The 21,282-nt window shown below is 39.5% G+C and overlaps 1 protein-coding gene across 1 annotated transcript in view; it reads right to left on the minus strand.

Annotated features, from left to right (window-relative positions):
• LOC124616110 (WD repeat-containing protein 43) overlaps nt 1-21,282 on the minus strand; it is a 97,347-nt gene that overhangs the window by 61,078 nt on the left and 14,987 nt on the right. Inside the window, exons 2-3 of the mRNA XM_047144374.1 lie at nt 17,642-17,898; nt 9,932-10,168 (exon numbers count right to left, since the gene is read on the minus strand). Coding sequence (XP_047000330.1) covers nt 9,932-10,168; nt 17,642-17,898 — 494 coding nt within the window. The remainder of the gene's footprint in view (nt 1-9,931; nt 10,169-17,641; nt 17,899-21,282) is intronic.

Below are 21,282 nucleotides of genomic sequence, written 5' to 3' on the forward strand. Positions count from 1 at the left end.
CATTTAGTTTAAGCCCCAGGTTTTTCGCCCATGTCACTACTGAAGACAGATCATCATTCATCTGAGCGATTGCACTGTTTACATCTTCAGGTCTGACGCTTAGGTAGAGCTGGAGGTCGTCGGCATAGAAATGATATTTACAGGAGGACAGAACCGACGAAATATCGTTGACATATAAAGAAAACAAAAGTGGTCCTAGGACTGATCCTTGTGGCACTCCCGAGGAAACATGTTTCCAGGAAGATTTTTCATTTAGGCAGACAACACATTGCTGTCTGTCTTTTAAGTAGCTTTCAAACCATCTCATTGCACTATCAGAGAAATTAAGCTGTTGCATTTTTCTGAGCAATATGTCAAAGTTAACAGTGTCAAAAGCTTTGCTGAAGTCCAGTAGCGTCAATATTGTTGCGTTTCGGTTGTCGATGGCATATTTCAGGTCATCAGTTACTTTAATTAGAGCAGTGTTTGTGCTGTGATGTTTACGGAAACCGGATTGAAATTTGTCATATAGGCTGAATTCATGCAAGTGTTCAGTGATTTGGTCATGAACAATACATTCAAGTGCTTTGGAAACAGCAGGCAGTATGCTAATTGGTCGGTAATCACTAGGCAGTTGCGGGTTTTCGATCTTATGGATGGGTCGAATTAGGCTTCTTTTCCATGCAGTGGGATGTATTCCGTTCACGGGGGAAAAATTAAATATGTCAGTTAAGACAGGAACTTAGATATCGGCAACATTCTTAATCATAGTTATACCGATACTGTCGTTGCCTATTGCATCAGAAGAGATTCTCATTATTGCTTTTCTTGCCGTATTTGTTGTTACATGTTTTAGATGGAAGGTATCGTTGTTAGTTATCCTGTTTGGGGATTCTTGTGGACGGTAATTATCAGCCGTGCTGGTATTCAGAGGTGCAGAGAAGAATTCATTTAATTCGTTAGCTGACACATGAAAAGTAGTTTCCGATTTTGCCTTTCCGACCCCCAAGCTACGGAGATTCTTCCATAGAGTCGTGGGCGTCAGATCGCTGCATACAAGGGAGCGAGCATTGTGAATGCATTGTTTCACTCTGTTCCATAGCTTTCTATATTCTTCAAAACGCTCGGGTTTCGGATCTGCCTTGAAACGCCTGTGGGCAGCATCCCTATTAGTCATCATTTGACGTAATTCAGCTGTCAGCCATGGAGCAGGAGATTTTCTTACACGGATTGTGCGCACAGGTGCATGTTTGTCATAGAGGGCAGCGAGTTTATCACCAAGTTCATTAATTTTGCCGTCGATTGTGGGTTTTCTGATTATTTGATGCCATGAGATTTCTGAGCAATCGGCTGTTAGAGCGTCAAGGTCAATACGTTTCATGTTCCTACAAGTTATGTAACACGATTTGATCCTTGGGGGCTGCACAGAGTAGGCCAGGAATATTACATCATGTGCTGAGAGGCCAGGGGCCGATGTTTGACCAACATCTCTTACTTTGTCAGTCTGTTTCGTTGCGATTACGTCTATAAGAGTATGACTGTGCGCCGTATGGTGTGTAGGTTGTAATGGAAGAATGTTCATGCTATTGCAACTAAACAGTCTTCTTAGGTTTATTGCGGAGGGAGTGTCTCTTAGCAGGTCTATGTTCAAGTCACCCATTACGATGACATGTTCGTATTGACACTGAAGTGAATGTAATTCTGACTGGAAGGAACTCATTGAGCTTATTTTTGGCGGCTTGTATATTTATTTCAATGAACATGAATTCAGCCTCTTTTTCTTCAGCAGGATTTGACGTACATAAGACTATCGCTTTGAGATCTGTTCGTATATACGCGCCGACCCCGCCACCTCGCTTTTTTGATCTGTCTGCCCTAAGAAGTGTGTACCCTGGGAGATGAAAAGATGCAGAGGATATGTGTGGTTTCAACCACGTTTCGGATAAGAGGATTACGTGGTAGTTTAGTTGGTTGAAGAGGAGGCTAAGTTCTTCGTAATGCGCAGGTAAAGACTGGATGTTGCAGTGAGCTGCTAAAAGCTCTGACGCGTTCCGCTGAGCAGCCTGGAGTAGGGTGGCAGACTGGTTTGTCCCTTTGTTAGGCACTACCTGCCGAGAGGGGCACTGGCTGCTGCTTCCGCCAAGTGACACAACACAGGGGTGTCAGAGATTTTGCACGCCCTGTTCGTGACACCGCAAGTGCCGAAAGAAAGGCGACTGCTCAAGATTTCCTGAGGTTGCGGGAGTATAGAAAATGGATTAGTGGTATTCGGTGCAAGGAGAATATGACCAAAATAGTGACGGCTGTGTGTCACTGTGTATCCTCTGTCATAAGAGGAGAAATGTAATTAGCGTATTTGAAACAGCTTAAGGTGGAAATAAGGGAGAAGGGAGTGATTTAAGAGGCCGATGCTGCCAGCAGAGAGAAGCAAGCTTAATAATTAATAGATTATCGTAGGAAGCTAGAATTAAATTGAAATTTACTAAAGTGATACTGGTAGTGATTATCGTAGGAAGCTACAATTAGATTGAAATTTGCTATAGTGATACTGATAGTGATTTTTGTTATGAACAATTTAAACCGAAGAGATCAGTGATTAATGAACTAAAGGAGAGACTAATAACTGCAATAGAACTATTTCAGAACGGAAGAGAATAAACTGAGAAAATGAAAAAAGTATTAGCAGTAACTAAAATTAAGTAATGGTTAGAGCTACAGACACAAAAAAATAGTGAAAAGTTAATACAGTTACAAAAACAATTAGTTGAAGGTACAAATATGGGTATAATTAAAAAATTAATAAAATTACAAGACTATATCCGAGTATTGGGGCAGTTACAATTGCAAATGGTGTTAAGTTTGCACTTTTGGCTCGAGTAGCTTCACTTAATACTATTCAGTTCTGTCATGTTTGTGACTGTCTTCTTTCCAGCTGCTGTCTTAATGATTACTCTGCCATCCTGAGTCCACACATTCTGAAGACCGAAATGGGATATGGCACTGTTTAAAATCTTTAGCCGTTCGTGTGTCAGATCTTCCCTTATTGTAACCCCTGTCCTTGCTAACTTCTTCTTCTGGGTAAAGATCTCTGCCATTTTTCGGTACGAGACAAATTTAATTATCATTGGACGAGGTTTGGTGGCACCTGGTAGTTTTCGTCCCACCCGATGGCTCCTGTCAATGTCTGCCTTGGTCACTTCAATGCCTAATTTTTCACGCGCAACCTGTATAAGCAGGTTGTCCGTGTCTTCTTCCTTATTTTCTACTACTCCAAACAGTCGTAGACTATTTCGCCTTTGGTACTGTTCTAGTTCGTCAGTTGCGGCAGATAGTTTCACTTCCAACTCTCGTGCCTTTTTCTCGTATTCAGACACAGACTTTTTTAGTGCTGTAATTTCAGCAGTATTGGCCTCAACAGTTTCACGCATTTTGGCCAATACTGCTGCCGTTACAGTATCTGATATAGTGCCAGCTATCAGATCGAGATTGTTTTTATCGCGAAGCGCAGCGTTTACCTCAGAGCGCACCAGCTCCGCTATACCGGGAGCCGCGGCCGCACCTTCCGCCAAGAGCGAGCCCGCCGCACCTGCTGCTTCCCCGCTGCTGGACGCGCTGCTGTTCACTCTTCTATTTACCATTTTCTCGAAGATATTGGCGGAGCACAGAAAAAAAATTAGCACTACTGCACAGAACACTGTTGTTTTCACGATTTCCACTTGTACTAGACACCACCACCTGCGAGAACACCTTCGAATTCAACTAAATTTCGCAATCCGAACTTAACACGTGTTACATCTCCATGGTTATGACATAAATGGTCACTAGAATGTAAATCTGGAGCCGCTTGCCACTGAACTGAGTCTGCAATAACTGGGGAGCAAAAACAAAAGTCAATGGCTGAAAAAGACCCTGTAGATGCTCGAAAATTACATAAAGGCATCTAACGAGTCTAATCGTTACTTACAGCACACTATACAATGGCTAGCAATATGACTACACAGGCAAAAAGCATTATTAAATCATACAATGTACCCCAAAGCCACAGCCCCCCCCCCCCCCCCCCCACACACACACACACACACACACACACACACACACCTTAGCAAGTACAAATTATTATTTGGTCCTTTAACAGGTAATTTCAACATGTCAATAAGTTGAGGTTAAAGAAATAGGCAACTACTGTATTGTACATTGACTCTCTCAATATTTTTTTTAAAACATGGACCATAATCCTTCTTCCTTCTCCCTACATGGACAATTGGAATTTCAGTCTGTCCAAGGAATTTTTCAGGGGTGTAGCTGTGCACACGTAACTGAGAACGTTGTCAATGGGCAGGGCATGAATCTTCACTATACTACTTACTGTTATTGTACTCATCAGTCCAAATATTGGTTTGCTACAGCTCTTGCCAACAGTATCTTGATCAAGTCTCTTTCACATCTGTGTAACTACTGGATCCTATGTCCAACTGAACTTGGTTACTGTGTTCAAGTCTTGTATCCATCCATAAATTTTACCGCCTCTCCCCTCCTCCTCCTCGAAGATCGCCAAATTAATCATCATAACCCTATTTTATGAGCAATACATACTAATTTAACAAAAACAATATTTCCCTGTATCAACCGTATATCCAGCTTGCAATGCCCTCATCGCAAACATCTTCATACTCGGAACCCACAAAATTTGCACTATTATGAAACAAATTGCAGTGGAGAGTGGGGAGGGGGTGGTAGCATTGCCAGTGTGCAGCCAGCCACAGTTCACAAGGTGCTGCATGTGAACAACAAAACAGCAACACAGCAAGCATGGTGCATTTGAGAAAGAACTAAGATTGACTTGTAGCTGGTCCATAACACTCGAGTCGTGATATGTCAATCAGAAAGTAATTTTTATTAGAGCACAGGTTTGCACAGTATTGCATGGTGTTCATCAGTAAGGCTGATTTAAAATATCAACAAATCTGACTCACTTTCAATTTCAGAAGTGTCACAGATTGTATTACATACAGTTCACTAGATTTATCTCGCAAAAAAGCGTGTGGTCACATTAGCTAGCACAATCACCCAACCCACTCCTCCTGCAAACTGCATATTGGGATCAGGAGTGGTATCAATTTTGTCAGATGCATCACTGCAGCTAAATTAATACAGTTTATTTCACAATGAATCACAATCAAGTGAGACACTGTTGATTCAATGGTACTGGGTGCACACAAGAACTTGCTTATTTTATGCTTACAGTAGCAACACTGATTTTAGGTCCTTTTTGATCAATTTAGGTATGTGAAAGATTCAGTTGAGTTGGGCTGCCACAAGTATATCTGAAAATATACACAAGTGAGGCTGCAATAATAAAAATTGTTTAAGAATCATGAAGCATCTATTACGAAAATACAGAATCTGCTAACTGCAGCACTGTGTTTCAAATTAATATTTTGGATGAGATTAAAAACCATGGTTGGTAAAAACACATCATCACTTGTGCATCAATTACTTTTCTTTTCGGTACTGGAGCACTAGTGCCTAACACAAATTAATCAAAGTTCTTCAGCACTGGAGTGCCACAATTAAAACCTTCAAAAACTCAAGATTGACTGCATGGCCATTATGAAATTTCACATCTTTTGCAACTAATTGCACCCTTAACATAAGCTGAAAACATGAGGTCACACTTTTAGCAGTGGCATACTTTACAGTCAAAAGAATCTGTCCATTTCATCCAGCTATATACACCCTTGTTGTACAGAGACTGCCTCTCTGAAACAGGCCTAGGAAAGCAACACACTTCGTGGCTCATATTACAGTTAAAACTTCTGTGATACCTCACATTTTCAATCTCTCAATTCCTCTGGGCCTCCATGCCGATATCTGAGAAGAAATAGCCTGCTCAGAGCATTAAAATGTTTTGATGTTTATAGTGGACAACCATTGTGCAACACCATGCCTACCTGTCCATAAATCAAGAGGCAGGTTGTTTAAATCAACGGTGAACCCACAGGCATAAGTAGACTCATATTCTCTACCTAAGCCTTACGAACTGTTTGCACGGCTTTCTAGAGAACAATAATCTTTCAATGTTGATTTGTTTAATGCCCATTTTCAGTTCCTATCATACCAAGAATATAGAAAAATACTGGTTACCAACATACTATCTGCATTATATCAATGTAACACATTTGGGGTCGCTAACTGTGTCTGAATATTCTAAAGGTATGTAGAACAACTTACAAATTCCCTATACAGTACCATAACAGGTAAAATGCACTGAACATCTGCATAATTTGCAACCTCTGGCCAAGACACTTTTACAGGATGGCATTAAGTCTGTATTATCCATGTACAGGAAACACCTGAAATAAGCAATGTCTCAAAACTACACAAAGGCAATTGAGTAATTACTTGTTCACTTTAACCTCTAACATTAACCCTCTCCTATCAAAGACAACATTGAAAAAAAAAATTCTTGTGTATTTTTTGGTGCTGTAACACCATTTTATAGGGAATTCATTATAAAACAATAGATTGCTACTCATCGTAAAAATGATATGTTGAGTTGCAGACAGACATAACAGAAAGACTGCTACATATTCGAGTTATCAGCCAAAGCCTTTTTCAGAAAGGCAAACGAAACAAACAAACAAACAAACAAACACACACACACACACACACACACACACACACACACACACACACACACACACAACCTGTACTTTCACTTTGCATAATTAGAATCCATTATAATTTACAAAAAATGTTTCTCTAGACCAATAGGGAGGTGTATTCATATGAGGACAGTGGGAAAGAAAATGACTATCTTACATGATAATTTTTATAAGCAACATCAAAGAACACATCAAATGAATGTACACACTACTTTGAATATTATTCTGTGGAATTCTGAGGCCTGCAGAATCCATCCATCAATGCCTATCAAAGTTTTTGCTCATGGCCAAAACACACACAACTGTGTGAATATCTCGTGAATATCTCCGTGTTGATTTAATAGGATCCTTTTTAACAACACAACTCATTGTAACAGATCCAACTCCCATATGTGGCCAGACTGTAACACACTACCACAGCTTTATCGAAGATGATAATCATGGAGGGTATACCAGTTACCATTGTGACTGACATTACACCAAAATTTATGTCAGTTTCCAATTTCAAAAGCTTAAGTACTAGTGTGAGGCTAATTCTAAAAATGGTTTCAATGGTTTTCTAGCAACTTACAGAGGAACACAAGTCAGTGACCACAAATCTAGCCAAGAAGATTCATGGCCACTTTCATTGAATGTTCCTCAATCTGCCCAATAGATAAGAGAACAAAACTACACAACTCCACGTCAGCACTCTAATACGGGCATGCCTACTTTCAGCCACACTAGGACACATTCCAGGAGCCACCACGTGCCTTGAAGACTGTCAGTTGGTGACAAGTGCAACATCCTGGTGTTAAACAAGGATGGCAACACTGGAATCAGCTACACTTGCCAGGGCAAGTGCTATCAGCTCTAGCCAACCTGTTCCAACTGGTGGCACAACTGAACTCCAAAAAACACAACTGCTCTATAATAACTTCGAACTGACTCTTGTGACATCACACTCAAATGCAATATAGTACCAAACAGTATCCTAACCTGAAACTTCCTGGCAGATTAAAACTGTGTGCCCGATCGAGACTCGAACTCGGGATCTTTGCCTTTCGCGGGCAAGTTCTCTACCATTTGAGCTACCGAAGCACGACTCACGCCCGGTACTCACAGCTTTACTTCTGCCAGTATCTCGTCTCCTACCTTCCAAACTTTACAGAAGCTCTCCTGCGAACCTTGCAGAACTAGCACTCCTGAAAGAAAGGATACTGCAGAGACATGGCTTAGCCACAGCCTGGGGGAGTTCATATCAGCGCACACTCCGCTGCAGAGTGAAATCTCATTCCAGTATCCTAACTTATCGAATTAGTTTGGCCAGCATCTTCGTTACTTGCTCGAAGTGTAAGACATCAATCAACCACTACTGAGACACTAACACACTACATAGTGGCACCACACATCGAGACTGGCCACACTGGCCATGTCTTTTGTCCCTATTGCATAGTTGGGGGGAGGGGGACTCAGTAGCTCCTCTGATCAACACTGATACAGCATATAAAGGGTCCGGCATAAAAAACTCCCCGATTACAAAGTAACGTGCAGCGGACAGTAGAAGGAGGAGAGTGGTGGGGGGCGCGTCGTTAAGTAGCTGCCTACGTGCCGTTTTCAGTGTACGCCATGGCGTGGTCTGGTGAACATCGTGCCTTCGTAGTGGAAGATTTTATTCAAAATGGCGAATCGCCTATTAATACTCAACGTGCTTTTCGCGTTCGCTTTGCGCTCGGACGACGGGACCCTGTTCCCGATAAGAAAACAATTTATTCTTGGGTTGCTAACTTTCGTGAGACAGGTTCCGCATTAAACAGGAAACCACCTGGACGACCACGGACTGCAACAGGCCCCGGAAATGTTGTTGCAGTTAGAGCTTCAGTTCAACAATCTCCTCGACGATCCGCTAAAAAGCATGCGGCAGCATTACGGATATCTGATCGAAGTGTGAGAAGAATCTTGCATCGAGATCTTAAAATGCATCCTTACAAAATTGTAACTACGCAGGAACTGAGTGAACGAGACTGTGGTGTCCGTGTAAGTTTGTGCCAAGACCTTCTTCGGAACATTCGTCCCAACGACATTGTGATTTTTTCTGATGAAGCACACTTTCACCTTGCCGGAACAGTGAACAGCCAAAATTGCAGGTACTGGTGTGAACACAATCCCCAAGAACTTCATCAACAACCACTTCATAGCCCTAAAGTAACAGTATGGTGTGCTGTTTACAATTCCGGAGTGATCGGTCCTTACTTTTTCGAAGAAAATGACAGGAATTTAACAGTCAACAGTGAACGCTATTGTGCCATGCTCCGCGACTTTCTCCAACCGCAACTAAGGGAGCTTTTTGGTGAAATAGAGAACGTGTGGTTCCAGCAAGATGGTGCTGCTGCCCACACAGCGCGGCAGTCACTGGCATTGGTGAAGGAAATGTTTCCTGGACATGTGATCTCGTTGCGTGGAGACATTGGCTGGCCCCCACGATCGCCGGACTTAACGCCCTGTGATTTCTTTCTTTGGGGCTATTTAAAAGCAAAAGTTTATGAACAACGTCCACAATCTTTACGAGCCCTGAAAGAAGCAATTACACAAGAGGTTGAAGCTATTCCACCCGAAATGACTCAAAGAGTAATGAATAACTTCAGGGAAAGACTCAAACAGTGTGTCTACAGTGCAGGAAGCCATTTAAGGGATGTTTTATTTAAAAAGTAAGACCATAAGAGTATTTTCTAAAATGGCATAATATGTACTTTTATTTAGTATAAATAAAATTGTTCTACCTTATTTGGTTTTGTTTTTATTAGCTTTCCTTAAAGGGGAGGTTTTTCTGCCGGACCTTGTACCTCATTAACCTGTGTTAACTGCTACAATGGTCAGTGGGGATGCTGCCCAGCCACAGCCCGCAATATGCCACTTCAGTGCGTACATAGGTCAGCATCTTACAGCAAAATGAGTGTGTCCTTCATAACAGACTCAATCGATTTTGTTCACTGGATTCTGCTCATACCTGCAGCTGCTAGACTGGTTCTTTGACTAACTATGATAGGCAAGTCATGGGAAGAAAACCTATCTTAGCCTATGATGAACTTTTCTGTTTGCATGCTTATAATGTGTGTCTACCTATAATTTTTTTTTTTTATGATGAGTACTGTCTACAAAAAGCTATGCATATAATACTATGGCAAAGCAAGATGTAAAATGATCAGCTGCAATATGAAACACTTTTTGCCTGCATTATGACCAAAATAACTAAAGTAAAGGCTACACAGTTTCTGTGATGAAGAAGACTGAAAAAATAATGTACTTACCATGCATTTACATAACGATCACCTTTGGCTGAGCTCAGGAAATAGTTTTCCGAATGTTCAGTCACTGGAGCAACATATATTAAATTTAAAACATCTGTTGAATGGCCTGCAAATGTTTTCATAACTTGTTTGTCATCCAAATTCCACCAACTAATAGTTCGACTTGCTGCCAGGAGTGACATTCCATCTGGTAAAACTAAGATACTAGTCAACTGTTCCGTTCCTGCTTTCCACTTGCTGCAAAAGATTAAAAAGTAAAGTTCATCTGAGATGGTTTTATAATCAGCCAAACAAAAAATCGCAGTAACATTTTGCATAGTAAGCAGGGAATATTGCTTTCTTTCAGATGTATTTAGATGAAACACTAAGTAATGTTACATTCATCTTCACATTTCCTTCAGTACCGCAGCAGAAGTTATGTCCAATGTTTAGTGTTATTCAGAAACAAAGAATAGATGTCAACTGTTTATTACAGACCAACAGTGAAAGATAGAAACACATTGTGTATGTCACTGGATAGTGAAAGATTCAAAGTTTTATGTTCGCACATACACTATACTACACACTCAACATGAGCATCATGCCTTCTCAAGAAACATCGACATGGTAGGCCATTTCATTCCACACCTGAATCAACAGGTCCCTGTTTATTGAACAGAAAGCTTTAACAACTGAATTTCTCGGATTTTTACTAGTAGCTGCCATAGGTGGGACAAAGACTGCCTTATGCACTTTCACAGGGGACGAAAAAAAAAAAATTGAAAGGTTTGAGGTCTGATGACCTGCGAGACCAAAAACAATAAGTTCTTGTGGTCCACCCTATCCAATGAAACACTGGGAGGATGGTGTTAAGATAATGCCACACAACATGGAGAAAGAGAAGAACTAAAACAAAATCATTGGAATCCTCAATAAAGTAAGTTGAGAAAACTACCACTTTTGCAGCATGTCCAGGCATATTCCAATCTCAGTTTGCACAAACTTTGTGAACAGAAATGGCGCCAAAAACATTCACCGTTGACGAGTCTCAATGACAATGCCAGGATTTTGTGACCCCCCCCCCCCCAATTCTTACATTATAGCAGTTTACTTTACATGATAGCAGAAACATCAATTTGTTTGAAAAGACGAGTTGTCCTAAAAAAAAAAAAAGAAAAAAGGCTTCTACCATATCCTGGAGAGCTGCAATGAAAAATTCAGTACCTTCTGTTATGGTCACCATGATGCAATTGCTGCAGTAACTGCAACTTTTAAGGCTTCATATGCAGGTGTCATTCCAGAATATGCCACACCATTGTTTGAGGAGGAAGTTCTTGGCCTGCCCATCTTGTGGACTTCCAAGGGCTGTGTGGACACATCTTTGATATGCTTGACATCATCAGATGCACGTGATCAACCGATGCTGTTCCCTTTGCATATGTAATCAACTTCCAAGAACATTTTATGCCAGTCATAAATCTGATTTCGCAGAGGCGGCTTCTTTCTGAATCAATAGCGGAATGCATGTCGCACTTGAACAATGGCTTGACTTCATGCAAATTTCATCACAAAATGGTGTAATCACCATGTTGGTACAAACAAACAACAGTGCAACTGTGTCAAAACTCTGAACATTCCTGGTTCCAGTGACACGCAATGTGTGTGTGTGTGTGTGTGTGTGTGTGTGTGTGTGTGTGTGTGTGTGTGTGTGTGCGTGCGCGAGAGAGAGAGAGAGAGAGAGAGAGAGAGAGAGAGAGAGAGAGCAGTTGGGGCCAGGTCTCAATTGATAAGAGCTCTTTCTCAGATTCCAAGACCTCATGCTGTTGCCTATTCTGCAGATACATCCAGTCTTGCAATAGCAAGGCAGGTTACACATGGAATGAAGGGTGTAGATCTTGTTGAGTTAAGTCAAAAGCATTCAAATGACCATCTATGAACTCTTGTGAGCTTTGCTCAGTATCAGTATGTGCCCACTTATCTGTTTACAACTGTGCAGCTGTTATTGTGTCATGTTAGATTTCTCATGCAATACATCATGTGGCTCTCAAGGCAGTAAAACGTGCAAGTTTGTTTTAACCTGAAGGAGACTAAACAAATGTTCACTAATATGTCAACAGTATTATCAACAGAACTAACTAACTCGTAGTACCAACACACATTAGAACTCTCAACAGTTTATGGGCCAAGTCCAGGATACTGTTGTTGAACAGAAAAATTATTTCACTCAACAAAGGTGGCAACAAATTATTTGATTCATGTGCCGGACCTGAATGGATATGAAAACTACAGAAATTGGGCTTTTCCAATCAAGAAAGGAACATGCTCATTCTCCAAGGACTGGCAAAACGTATCTCAGAAGTAGTTGGGTTTAACATCCCGTCAACATTGAAGTCATTAGAGATGAGCACAAGCTCAGATTGTGTTCAGGACGAGGAAGGAAATTGGCCATGCCTTTTCAAAGGAACTGGAGCAATTTAGGGAAATCACAAAAAAACCTTAATATGGATGGCCAGATGATGGTTTGAACAGTCATCCTTCCAACTGCGAGTCCAGTGTGCCAACCGCTGCGCCACCTCGCTCAGTAATAATTCTTACTATTAATCCGTGTGTATGGGCATGTAAAAGAAGCAAAATGTCAGTGGACTTGTGGCAGAAAATGAAATTATTGCTTGATGACTCTGGCAAGAAAAAAGTTACTTGCTGAAAGGGCAAAAAGCCAGGACATTTTAAAAGAAAATACCCTAGTAGTGAGGTTAATGATATCGGACAAAACATAACCTCAAATGCCTTCAGTGCAGTATTATTAAACGATTCTTTTAAAGAAGTGACTGGTTTGTCGATTTGGGTGCTAGTGCCCATCATACAGCAAATAGCAAATAGCAAATAAAAACTGGGTGAAGAATACAGTGACCAATATTACCATGCATAAAACTGTGGTAGTGAATCAGACTGAAATTCCTGTGTTCTATGTTATGATCTGGAGCAGTTGATTTAACAACGGTAGTTGAAAAGACTTCTATGATGCCAAAGTGAAACATGTTGTGGGTGTTCTAGAATTTATTGTCTGTGAACAGGTTACTTGAGCCAGGAAACTCAGTTGAATTTTGTAATATTAACAAGAATCCAGAATTAGTGGCAACTGCAGATCTTGTTGATGCTATTTATAAGCTGAACACTGACAGAAGTAATTTTTTAGGAATGGTTATTGTATCTAGTTGGCATAGACTCTTATTAATGATATTTGTAAGCTGAGCATTGACAGAAGTAATTTTTCAGGAATTGTTACTGCATCTTGTTGTCATAGGTTAAGACACGTAAATGTGAATAACATTATAAAAATGAGATGCTGCTGTTGAATGAATTGTGTGTGACAATGTTAACATGAATATTACTAAGCAGAGTTGTGTGGCATGTAATGATAGCATGCAAACGAGACAGCCTTTTCCTCGTGAAGGCAGTAGAGCTACTAAGATACTTGAGATTATACAGGCAGATCTCTGTGGACCAAAGGAAGTTATGTCACTAGGTGATGCAAAGTTTTTCTCATTTTGGAAGATGATTATAGCCTAATGGCATTTGTGTATTTTCTAAAGACAACGGTTGAAACTTTTGACAGACTTCGCGAATTTCAAAAAATTGTCATAAAATCAGCAAGATAGAAAAAGCAAAATAATTAGAACAGATAATGGTAAAGAATTCTGCTGCGAGAGTTTTGGCAGAGTATTGAATAAGCATGGGTTTTGACATTAATTGACTAATAGCTATACACCAGAACAAAATGGTGCATTGAACAGAACTGTGACAGAAAAGGTAAGATGTATACTACTTGATGGAGAACCTGATAAAAGTTTTTGGGCTGAATCTGTTAATAGTGCAGTAAGTTAAAATTTAGGGAATAAAACACCCTAATGAAATGTGGACTGGTGAGACACCAACAATTGGTCATCTCTGAATAACTGGAACACACACAAAACTTGGATTATCAGTGAAGCATGAAAACATAGAATCCAACATTTGATTATGAGATTTTAACACAATAAGTCCACTTTGATGAAGAAAACAGAACAAGAAGTCTGAAGACAGCTGCCTCATTACTCTGGTCACTGCAGTGAACAGAATAATTACAAGCAGATTGCTCTCATTTCACATAAATGACTTCACTAATGGTAACTACGACAGTAAAGATGTTAGTTTTACACAGTAAACTGCTTGCATAGGGTATGCGTCTGCCAATAACCAAAAATACGCTAGTGTAAATTTTAAATCTAGAGGGAGTTTCAGTGACTTCACATATTGCTGGCAATGAAACCTGACATTAAAATCCAAGAAAGTAACATGCAGGCACCATCTGGAAATTATGCTATTTAGCATCAAGAAAAATATCCAGGAAATTTAACTGATTTTTTTCTCCAACTTCCTCATCACAAATTTTAAACATTATGGGCACTATACACAAGTCACTGGCATTTCGTGATACAAACAGTGTAATTCATTATTTGCCACCATTACCAAGCACATGTGTCACACCTAGGAGGAGCAAATTAGTGTTTGATGTCCCATCCACAACGAGGGCATTGGAGACTGAGTACACGCTCACATTAGGAAAGGATGGAGAAGGAAAGCAGCCGTGCCCTTTTGAAGGAACCATCTTGGCATTTGCCTTATAAGTGATTTAGGGAAATCAAGGAAAGCCTAAATCAAGATGGCCAGAAGCAGGTTTGAACCGTCATCCTCCCGAATGTGAGTCCAATGGACTACCCCGGTCAATGTGTCACATCTACATACAACCAGAGTTGTTCTCTGTTTTAAGGGGAGACGGTGGCAGTCTTGCACTGATATTTTTGTAAATACATACCTTTGCCATTTTTTGTTCAATCTCATTGAAATTTTTCACACTTACGTATAGAGATCTAATACGATTTTTTTAAATTCAGAATTTTTAATAATCTAATGCAGCGAGATAATTTTGAATTTTTTATTGCATTATTATTTTAAGGTACACTTTTTCATAATTTCGAGGCAATTTTGGCAAAATTTTTTAATGGTAAAATAATCTACACTAATAGGTGTACAATTAAGTGCAGTAACTTTTTGGTAAATTAATGCTATTATTTTCTGTGATATTTTGGATTCGAACATTTTTTACAAGCAAACTTTTCAATATATTATCAACCACAAAACTGTGTATAATATCTCTATTAAAATTTCGTTCCACTTTAATATTGCTTCAAAGTAAAAGAATAGGTGTGCCAAATTTCATTGCAATCCTTCCAGTAGTTTCTGATTTGTGTGTTCCTGAATGCAGAAAACCTCAATTTGCAGAAAAATCATTTTAAAGTTCGGATGAAAAAAATCTCTAACATACCTTAGCTAAAACTGCCCATATCCATTTCTTCCGCATCAACCTCTACAGCTCTTTTAGCTTCTCTGCTCCTTTGCCTAGCAATTTCTTGTATGTTCTGAACTGAACTCTCCGCCATCACGATTCTTTGCTTATCGATGATCTGTAGTACCTGCTCAGTGAAGACTCCAGGTGTAAAGCCCAACTTGCTGAGGATGTGAAGACTTGCCACATTCCCATCATTAAACACTGCTGCAGCTTCAAAAGCAGGAATCTTCACCATCAAATTGGAAACAAACACAGTCTTTGGACATGTTTTCCAAATAAGAGCATTGAAACTTTCATTTGGGTTCTGTGTTTTCCCACGCAGACATTTTTCTAGCAGTTCTGGTGAAGTCAGTGCTCTAAAAGTTGGTTTAATGGCCATTGAAACCTCATCAGGAAGGTTATTTTTATGGGTATAAGCTCCCCACCTTCCTTACTTTTCAAAAATTTGCACCATTTATTAGAACAGAGGCCATGTTGAGGTGTACTGTCTGTCAACAAGTAATGAAACCAAATGGCCCATACTGCTTTCCTCATACTGTTCGAGCTTGTGAGGTTACTTCTAATTGCAGCACCATAAGAGACTTGTAGGCTGACAATTCTCTTCTTTGTTAAGTCTGTTTTTACCTCCCAGTGGCTTCCCATCCTCTAGTAGCTTGCCTTTATTGTCTGCAACAAGTCTTCGGAGTCGTCTACCCTCCCTCTTCTGAATATGACCTAAGCACTCCAGTTTCTCAATAGTGCAATCTTTTCCATAGGGCTGACTTTCAACTACGTTATGAAAGCACTAGAGTCTCCATCTCCTAAATACTGTACGTATTTTATTCCATACTTTTTGCAAAGATCTATGGAAAATGAATTTCATACCTGCAGCTTCCATCCCATCACTGGAGCCTGCATAATTTCTGCTACAAACAACTTTATGGGCTTCCTGCCAATCTGCTTCTTTACCTGCATCAATATATTTCTGGTGCATGGAACATGCAGAACAATATTTAGACATCACCTCTAAGTCCAATACTTTTCCAGTGTCGACACTAATGGTTGTTTAAACTCCATGCAGTGAAGCATGCCCCCTCTTCATCCAGGAACTGTCGCAGAAAACTGCTATATCGTTGCTATTAGTTGCTTCACAATTTTCTTGAATGCCCCCAGGACTGCCATTTTCATGCTCTCTTCACTTCTGCAACTGCATTGAGGAGAGCAGTATTCATTTCAGAAAATTTTAGGGGAGGACCAGGCATGTTCATAATACCACATAAAAGGTTTCCACCATCTCTCCCAATCCCTATACATCTTAGTCCATAAGCAAATTTCATATTGGCTTCAGAGATTCTATTACTGACCTTGGTCTGTCAGCATCACAGTTTTGACACAAAATGTGCAATGTGCAAACCAAACCACCTCTCTTTCCATCATCAACCAAATCCACACACTTGCAGGCTTTTCTAAGCGCTTCTGTCATCATTTCCAGATCCACAATTCTGAAACCTGTATTTCTGTCATGATTTGTTTCTTCTGACACAATACTTTGAGACAAGCTAATGTTTGCATCTGCAGGCCCGACCCTAACCTCAATGTCAATTTTTCGCTTTATATTGGAAATATGGGACTTACTATATTTTTTAAATACTTTACCAGGACTAGGCACTGTAAAAAGGGATCAACAGAATCAACCTTGCACAAAGAATGGCACAATAAATCAAGCATCACTAATTCCACTGAACAGCACAAAACTTGTTTACAACACTCCACAGCCTTCTACACCAAACTGATTGAACCAGAAAATGGCTCCACAGCCTTCTTCACAACACTGCTGTTATGTATACAAAAAAAATCAGTCTTCTAAAGCTATATTTTTCAGGTTCACAGGCCAAATTCTGCAATAAAATTTTTCCTCCATTTGGTACATTGAAAAGCGGGCTTGGTGCATTACACTGCTTAGGGTTTTAATTTTTTCATGCCATTTGTAGTTCGAATTTCAAGGAAAAAATTTGGGATAATAATCTCAATTATATTTACTATCAAATAAGGAAATAAAAATAATTTGTAAATTTTTCATTATTTCTGCCACTGTCTCTCCTTAAAGATTCACAAAAACTGTATCATATAATCTATGGAACTATTAAAATGTGTTCACATAGAAGTGAACCCTTAGTCAGATGTGTCATTAAAGACTAAAAATCATTTTCCCTTCACTGATTAACATGGTACAAGAATGATACAGGAATAAAAACATTACAATTTTGTAAATTTTTCAGAAAAGGGAGAGGTAACAAAAGGCAGTTTTATATCACTTACAATGGAACATTCAGATTCAGTAGTTGAATTCACAGTATTCTCACCTTTTCACAGAACCATCATTGATTGCCCACTCTGTGACATGAGCATCCGCACCGCCACTATACAAATGCGAGCCCGAAGACCAAGATAAGCATGTAACAGAGCCGCTGTGGCCACCCTGTAACTGTGCTTCCACATCTCCCACTGCAATGCTATAGAGTAGCACATTACCTGCAGTTGTTCCCATTGCGATTATGTCTACATTTTTTTCTGCAGATTCTAATGAAGACTTCGAACGGCGCTTCTTCTTTGAAGATACCTGCAAGGAGATGCATTTTTGAGATCACTCTCCAATAAGAATGTACGAGTAGAAGAAAAAGCAAAAAAGAAAGTTAAGAACTGTAATTAATTCCCAAAACATCTATCACTGCTCTACACTAATACCTTCAACAAGACTTCCTTCATATCCAGAAATACAAACAACTTGAGTCATCAGCATTCAAAACTTCAAATAAAAGAACTGGTGAATACATTTCATACACCGGCAATACACCACCACTTGAATTTATATGAAAACCTGACACCTATATGTCAATGGGCAAAATGTACTACATATGAACCAGCTTTCTGCAATGTCAGAGTCGCTGACAAAATAATTGGTACAAAATCCAATAAGTACATACTAACAAGGTGGTTAATTGGCTGGTGAGGTGTCTGAAAGAAATCACCTTAGAAGATTTACGAATGTGGTAAAGTACAAAGCAGTTCTATGGAATTAACTAATCTGTCTGTAGCTTCACACATACTAGCATCAAAGCATAATCGTTAAGTCATTGGTTATATCTTCCTAATAGTATATTTTTTAATTTTTTAATTTCATATTTGTTAACAAATGAAAGTGTTAAAACAAATACGGAACATTCTTAGTAAAATTAACATTTTATTTTTGTTAACTATTCGCATCAAAATTTGAGTCTGCTTTTAACAGTAAATTAAAATCTGGAACAAAAATGCACATCATCAAATAGAAAGTTATATACATATATATCATAGAAAGGCATTGCTTGGAAAGCTAATTGTTAAAGGCAATTTTTCTTCTTGCTGCTTTTGAGAACTTTGCTTTATTCTTTTACATAATTTATGTCTGGGAACTGAACTTCAAATCCTTTAAGTATGAGGGAAGATCACAAAGTAACACACAATTTTACTACCAAAAAGTTTAATAGGTAAAAAAAAAAAAAAAAAAAAAAAAAAAAAAAAAAGGTCACAAATGAACTCTACCTATATTTCTACACAGTCACCAACATTCTCAACACATTTCTCCCATCGTGGTACCAGTTTCAATATGCCCTTTTCATAGAAGTCCATTTGATTTGAGTATACCACCTGTGGACTGCTGGTTTCACTTGCGCCTAAGTCGCAAAGCTCTGGCCAGCCAGGAATTTCTTCATGGGACCAAACAGATTAAAGTCTGAAGGTGCAAGGTTAGGACTGTTTGGTGGTTGCTGGAGCACCTCCCACCCAAATTTTTGAACAAACAAAAGCAGCAAAATGGGGGTAAAGCATTGTCAAGAAATCTGACATCACCAGAATTAATGTTGTGGCATTTGCCACAAAGAACACAACGCAATTTAACCAAAGTTTTAATGTAAGCTGCAGTTTTTACAGTGGTCCCTTGCTCAGCAAAATCCACCAACAACACACTATACATATCCCAGAACACTGTTACAAGCACTCTCCTAGCAGACCGAGTCGCCCTGGGTTTTTTGGACTGGACAAACAGCATGTTCCCTCTTCATAGATGTGTGTCTGGTTTTGGACGTGTAGTGGCAGAACCACAACTCATCATCAGTGACAGTTCCTTTCACAAAGACATGCCCTTCTGTGGTGTAACATGTTCACTGATCCAAACATGTTATATTCTTCGGCACACAGTGAGCACCAACTTTACAAAATTTCAAAGTGTCACAAACAATACCGTACACGACACCACAGGGGATGTTTAACTGCACCTGTAAGGTTCGCAATTGCACATGCCGGTCATTCAGAATTGCTGCCTCAATGGCTCCGACAGTTATCTGTCACCCAGTGCGTGGTGAATCACTAAGATTCATACAGCCCTCTTGGAAGAACACAAGTCACCTGGAGACAATGCTACCATTCATACAGTCATTCCCATATACTCCACCTACGTCCATGTGAATTTCACTCAGTTCACACACTTGAGCTGACAAATATCAAACCACCCTTCGCTGCTCTACATAAGCTGACGACAGTAACATGCATGCCATGTTTGTTTTGTAATTCAGGTTTCTCTTGCTAGGGCTGCACATGAAAACAAAACTCTCTCTGTAGTGCAAACTTCAAACTATATCATCATGAAGTTTCAACATTCCAGTTGCAACAAAAGGTGGGGAAAAAATTATTGTGTGTTACTTTCCAATTCTCCTTCATATAAAGAAAATCAAGAAGGACCAGTCTGTAAAGTACTCCTGTACATATCACAGGGATATTCCTTCACATACCTCATTATTAACACGATATCCAACTCCACCCTAACTGAAGGTCGCTTGAAATTAATTTACACAACAGAATTGAATACAAGTACTTTTCTTGACCAATTCCAGTAATACTGCTTTCTGTGTCCATATACACAAACATTAATGGGTCAATCATCGTGAATGAAGATCAGGATGCAGAAAAATGGAAGCTAAGACAATTAAAATGAGTAATAAAAATTGCTCACTACATTAGAAATTCCTTCAGAAAATTTTTTGGTAAAAGCAAAGTTAAGACACCATCCAATATAGCACACAATGACACAGATAAATAAGTCATAAGTAAAGGTAAAAATCGTAAAGTCACAAACATGTTTTAAATATCTTATGAACATTTACTTGATGTGCTCAATAGCAAAAAATAAGTTATAGGGGTAATATGTAACTTGGGGCTTGTTATGACTACATTAACTTTCAAACAAGTCATAAGAAATAAGGAATTTCTCCATGGAAAAATGCCATGGAGCAAGTCAAAAATTGTTCCATCAACTAGAAAATTCATGACATAAATAAGACGACAAGTCAACAAGTTCATTAGAGAGTGAGTACAAAGCTTAGATAAGACAAGAATGGAGGATTAAATTAGCAGTGTCTTTCTGTGAGGAACTATTCTGACTTTCACCTTACTTGGTTTAGAGTGATAAGAAACAAATCTGGAATTTAAACTTCTATATCACCTAGCTTGACAAGTTAGTTTCATGTTCCTGAGATGGTCAACCTGGGCCAATCTTGACAACCATGCTGTCATCATCAGATCTCATGCTTTAAAATTTTTAACATATTGTCCACCAGAGTCTAAAGTTGCTTAGCACTGAATAAGCCCTTCCCACTACCTAGGAGATCAGAACAGGTTGGAATGTCGAGAGAGAGAGAGAGAGAGAGAGAGAGAGAGAGAGAGAGAGAGAGAGTGTGTGTGTGTGTGTGTGTGTGTGTCACTCAACTACATGGTTATCAGAGCCCAACCGATTGCAAATGTTCACCTACTTGCCCTCAAGGTCTAGCACATCAGGATAGCAGGTCTTAGGTGTAATTCCTAGCCAGGAAAGAGACTTTCTTTGTTCATGGACTTTGTGTTTTGTGTTGTCCTCGTCATTTCATCTCATCTTTTCATAGACGGTCAAGTTACCGAAGTGGTGTCAAATATT

This window comes from Schistocerca americana, chromosome 5 (genome assembly GCF_021461395.2).
Source record: "Schistocerca americana isolate TAMUIC-IGC-003095 chromosome 5, iqSchAmer2.1, whole genome shotgun sequence".
Lineage (NCBI taxonomy): Eukaryota > Metazoa > Arthropoda > Insecta > Orthoptera > Acrididae > Schistocerca > Schistocerca americana.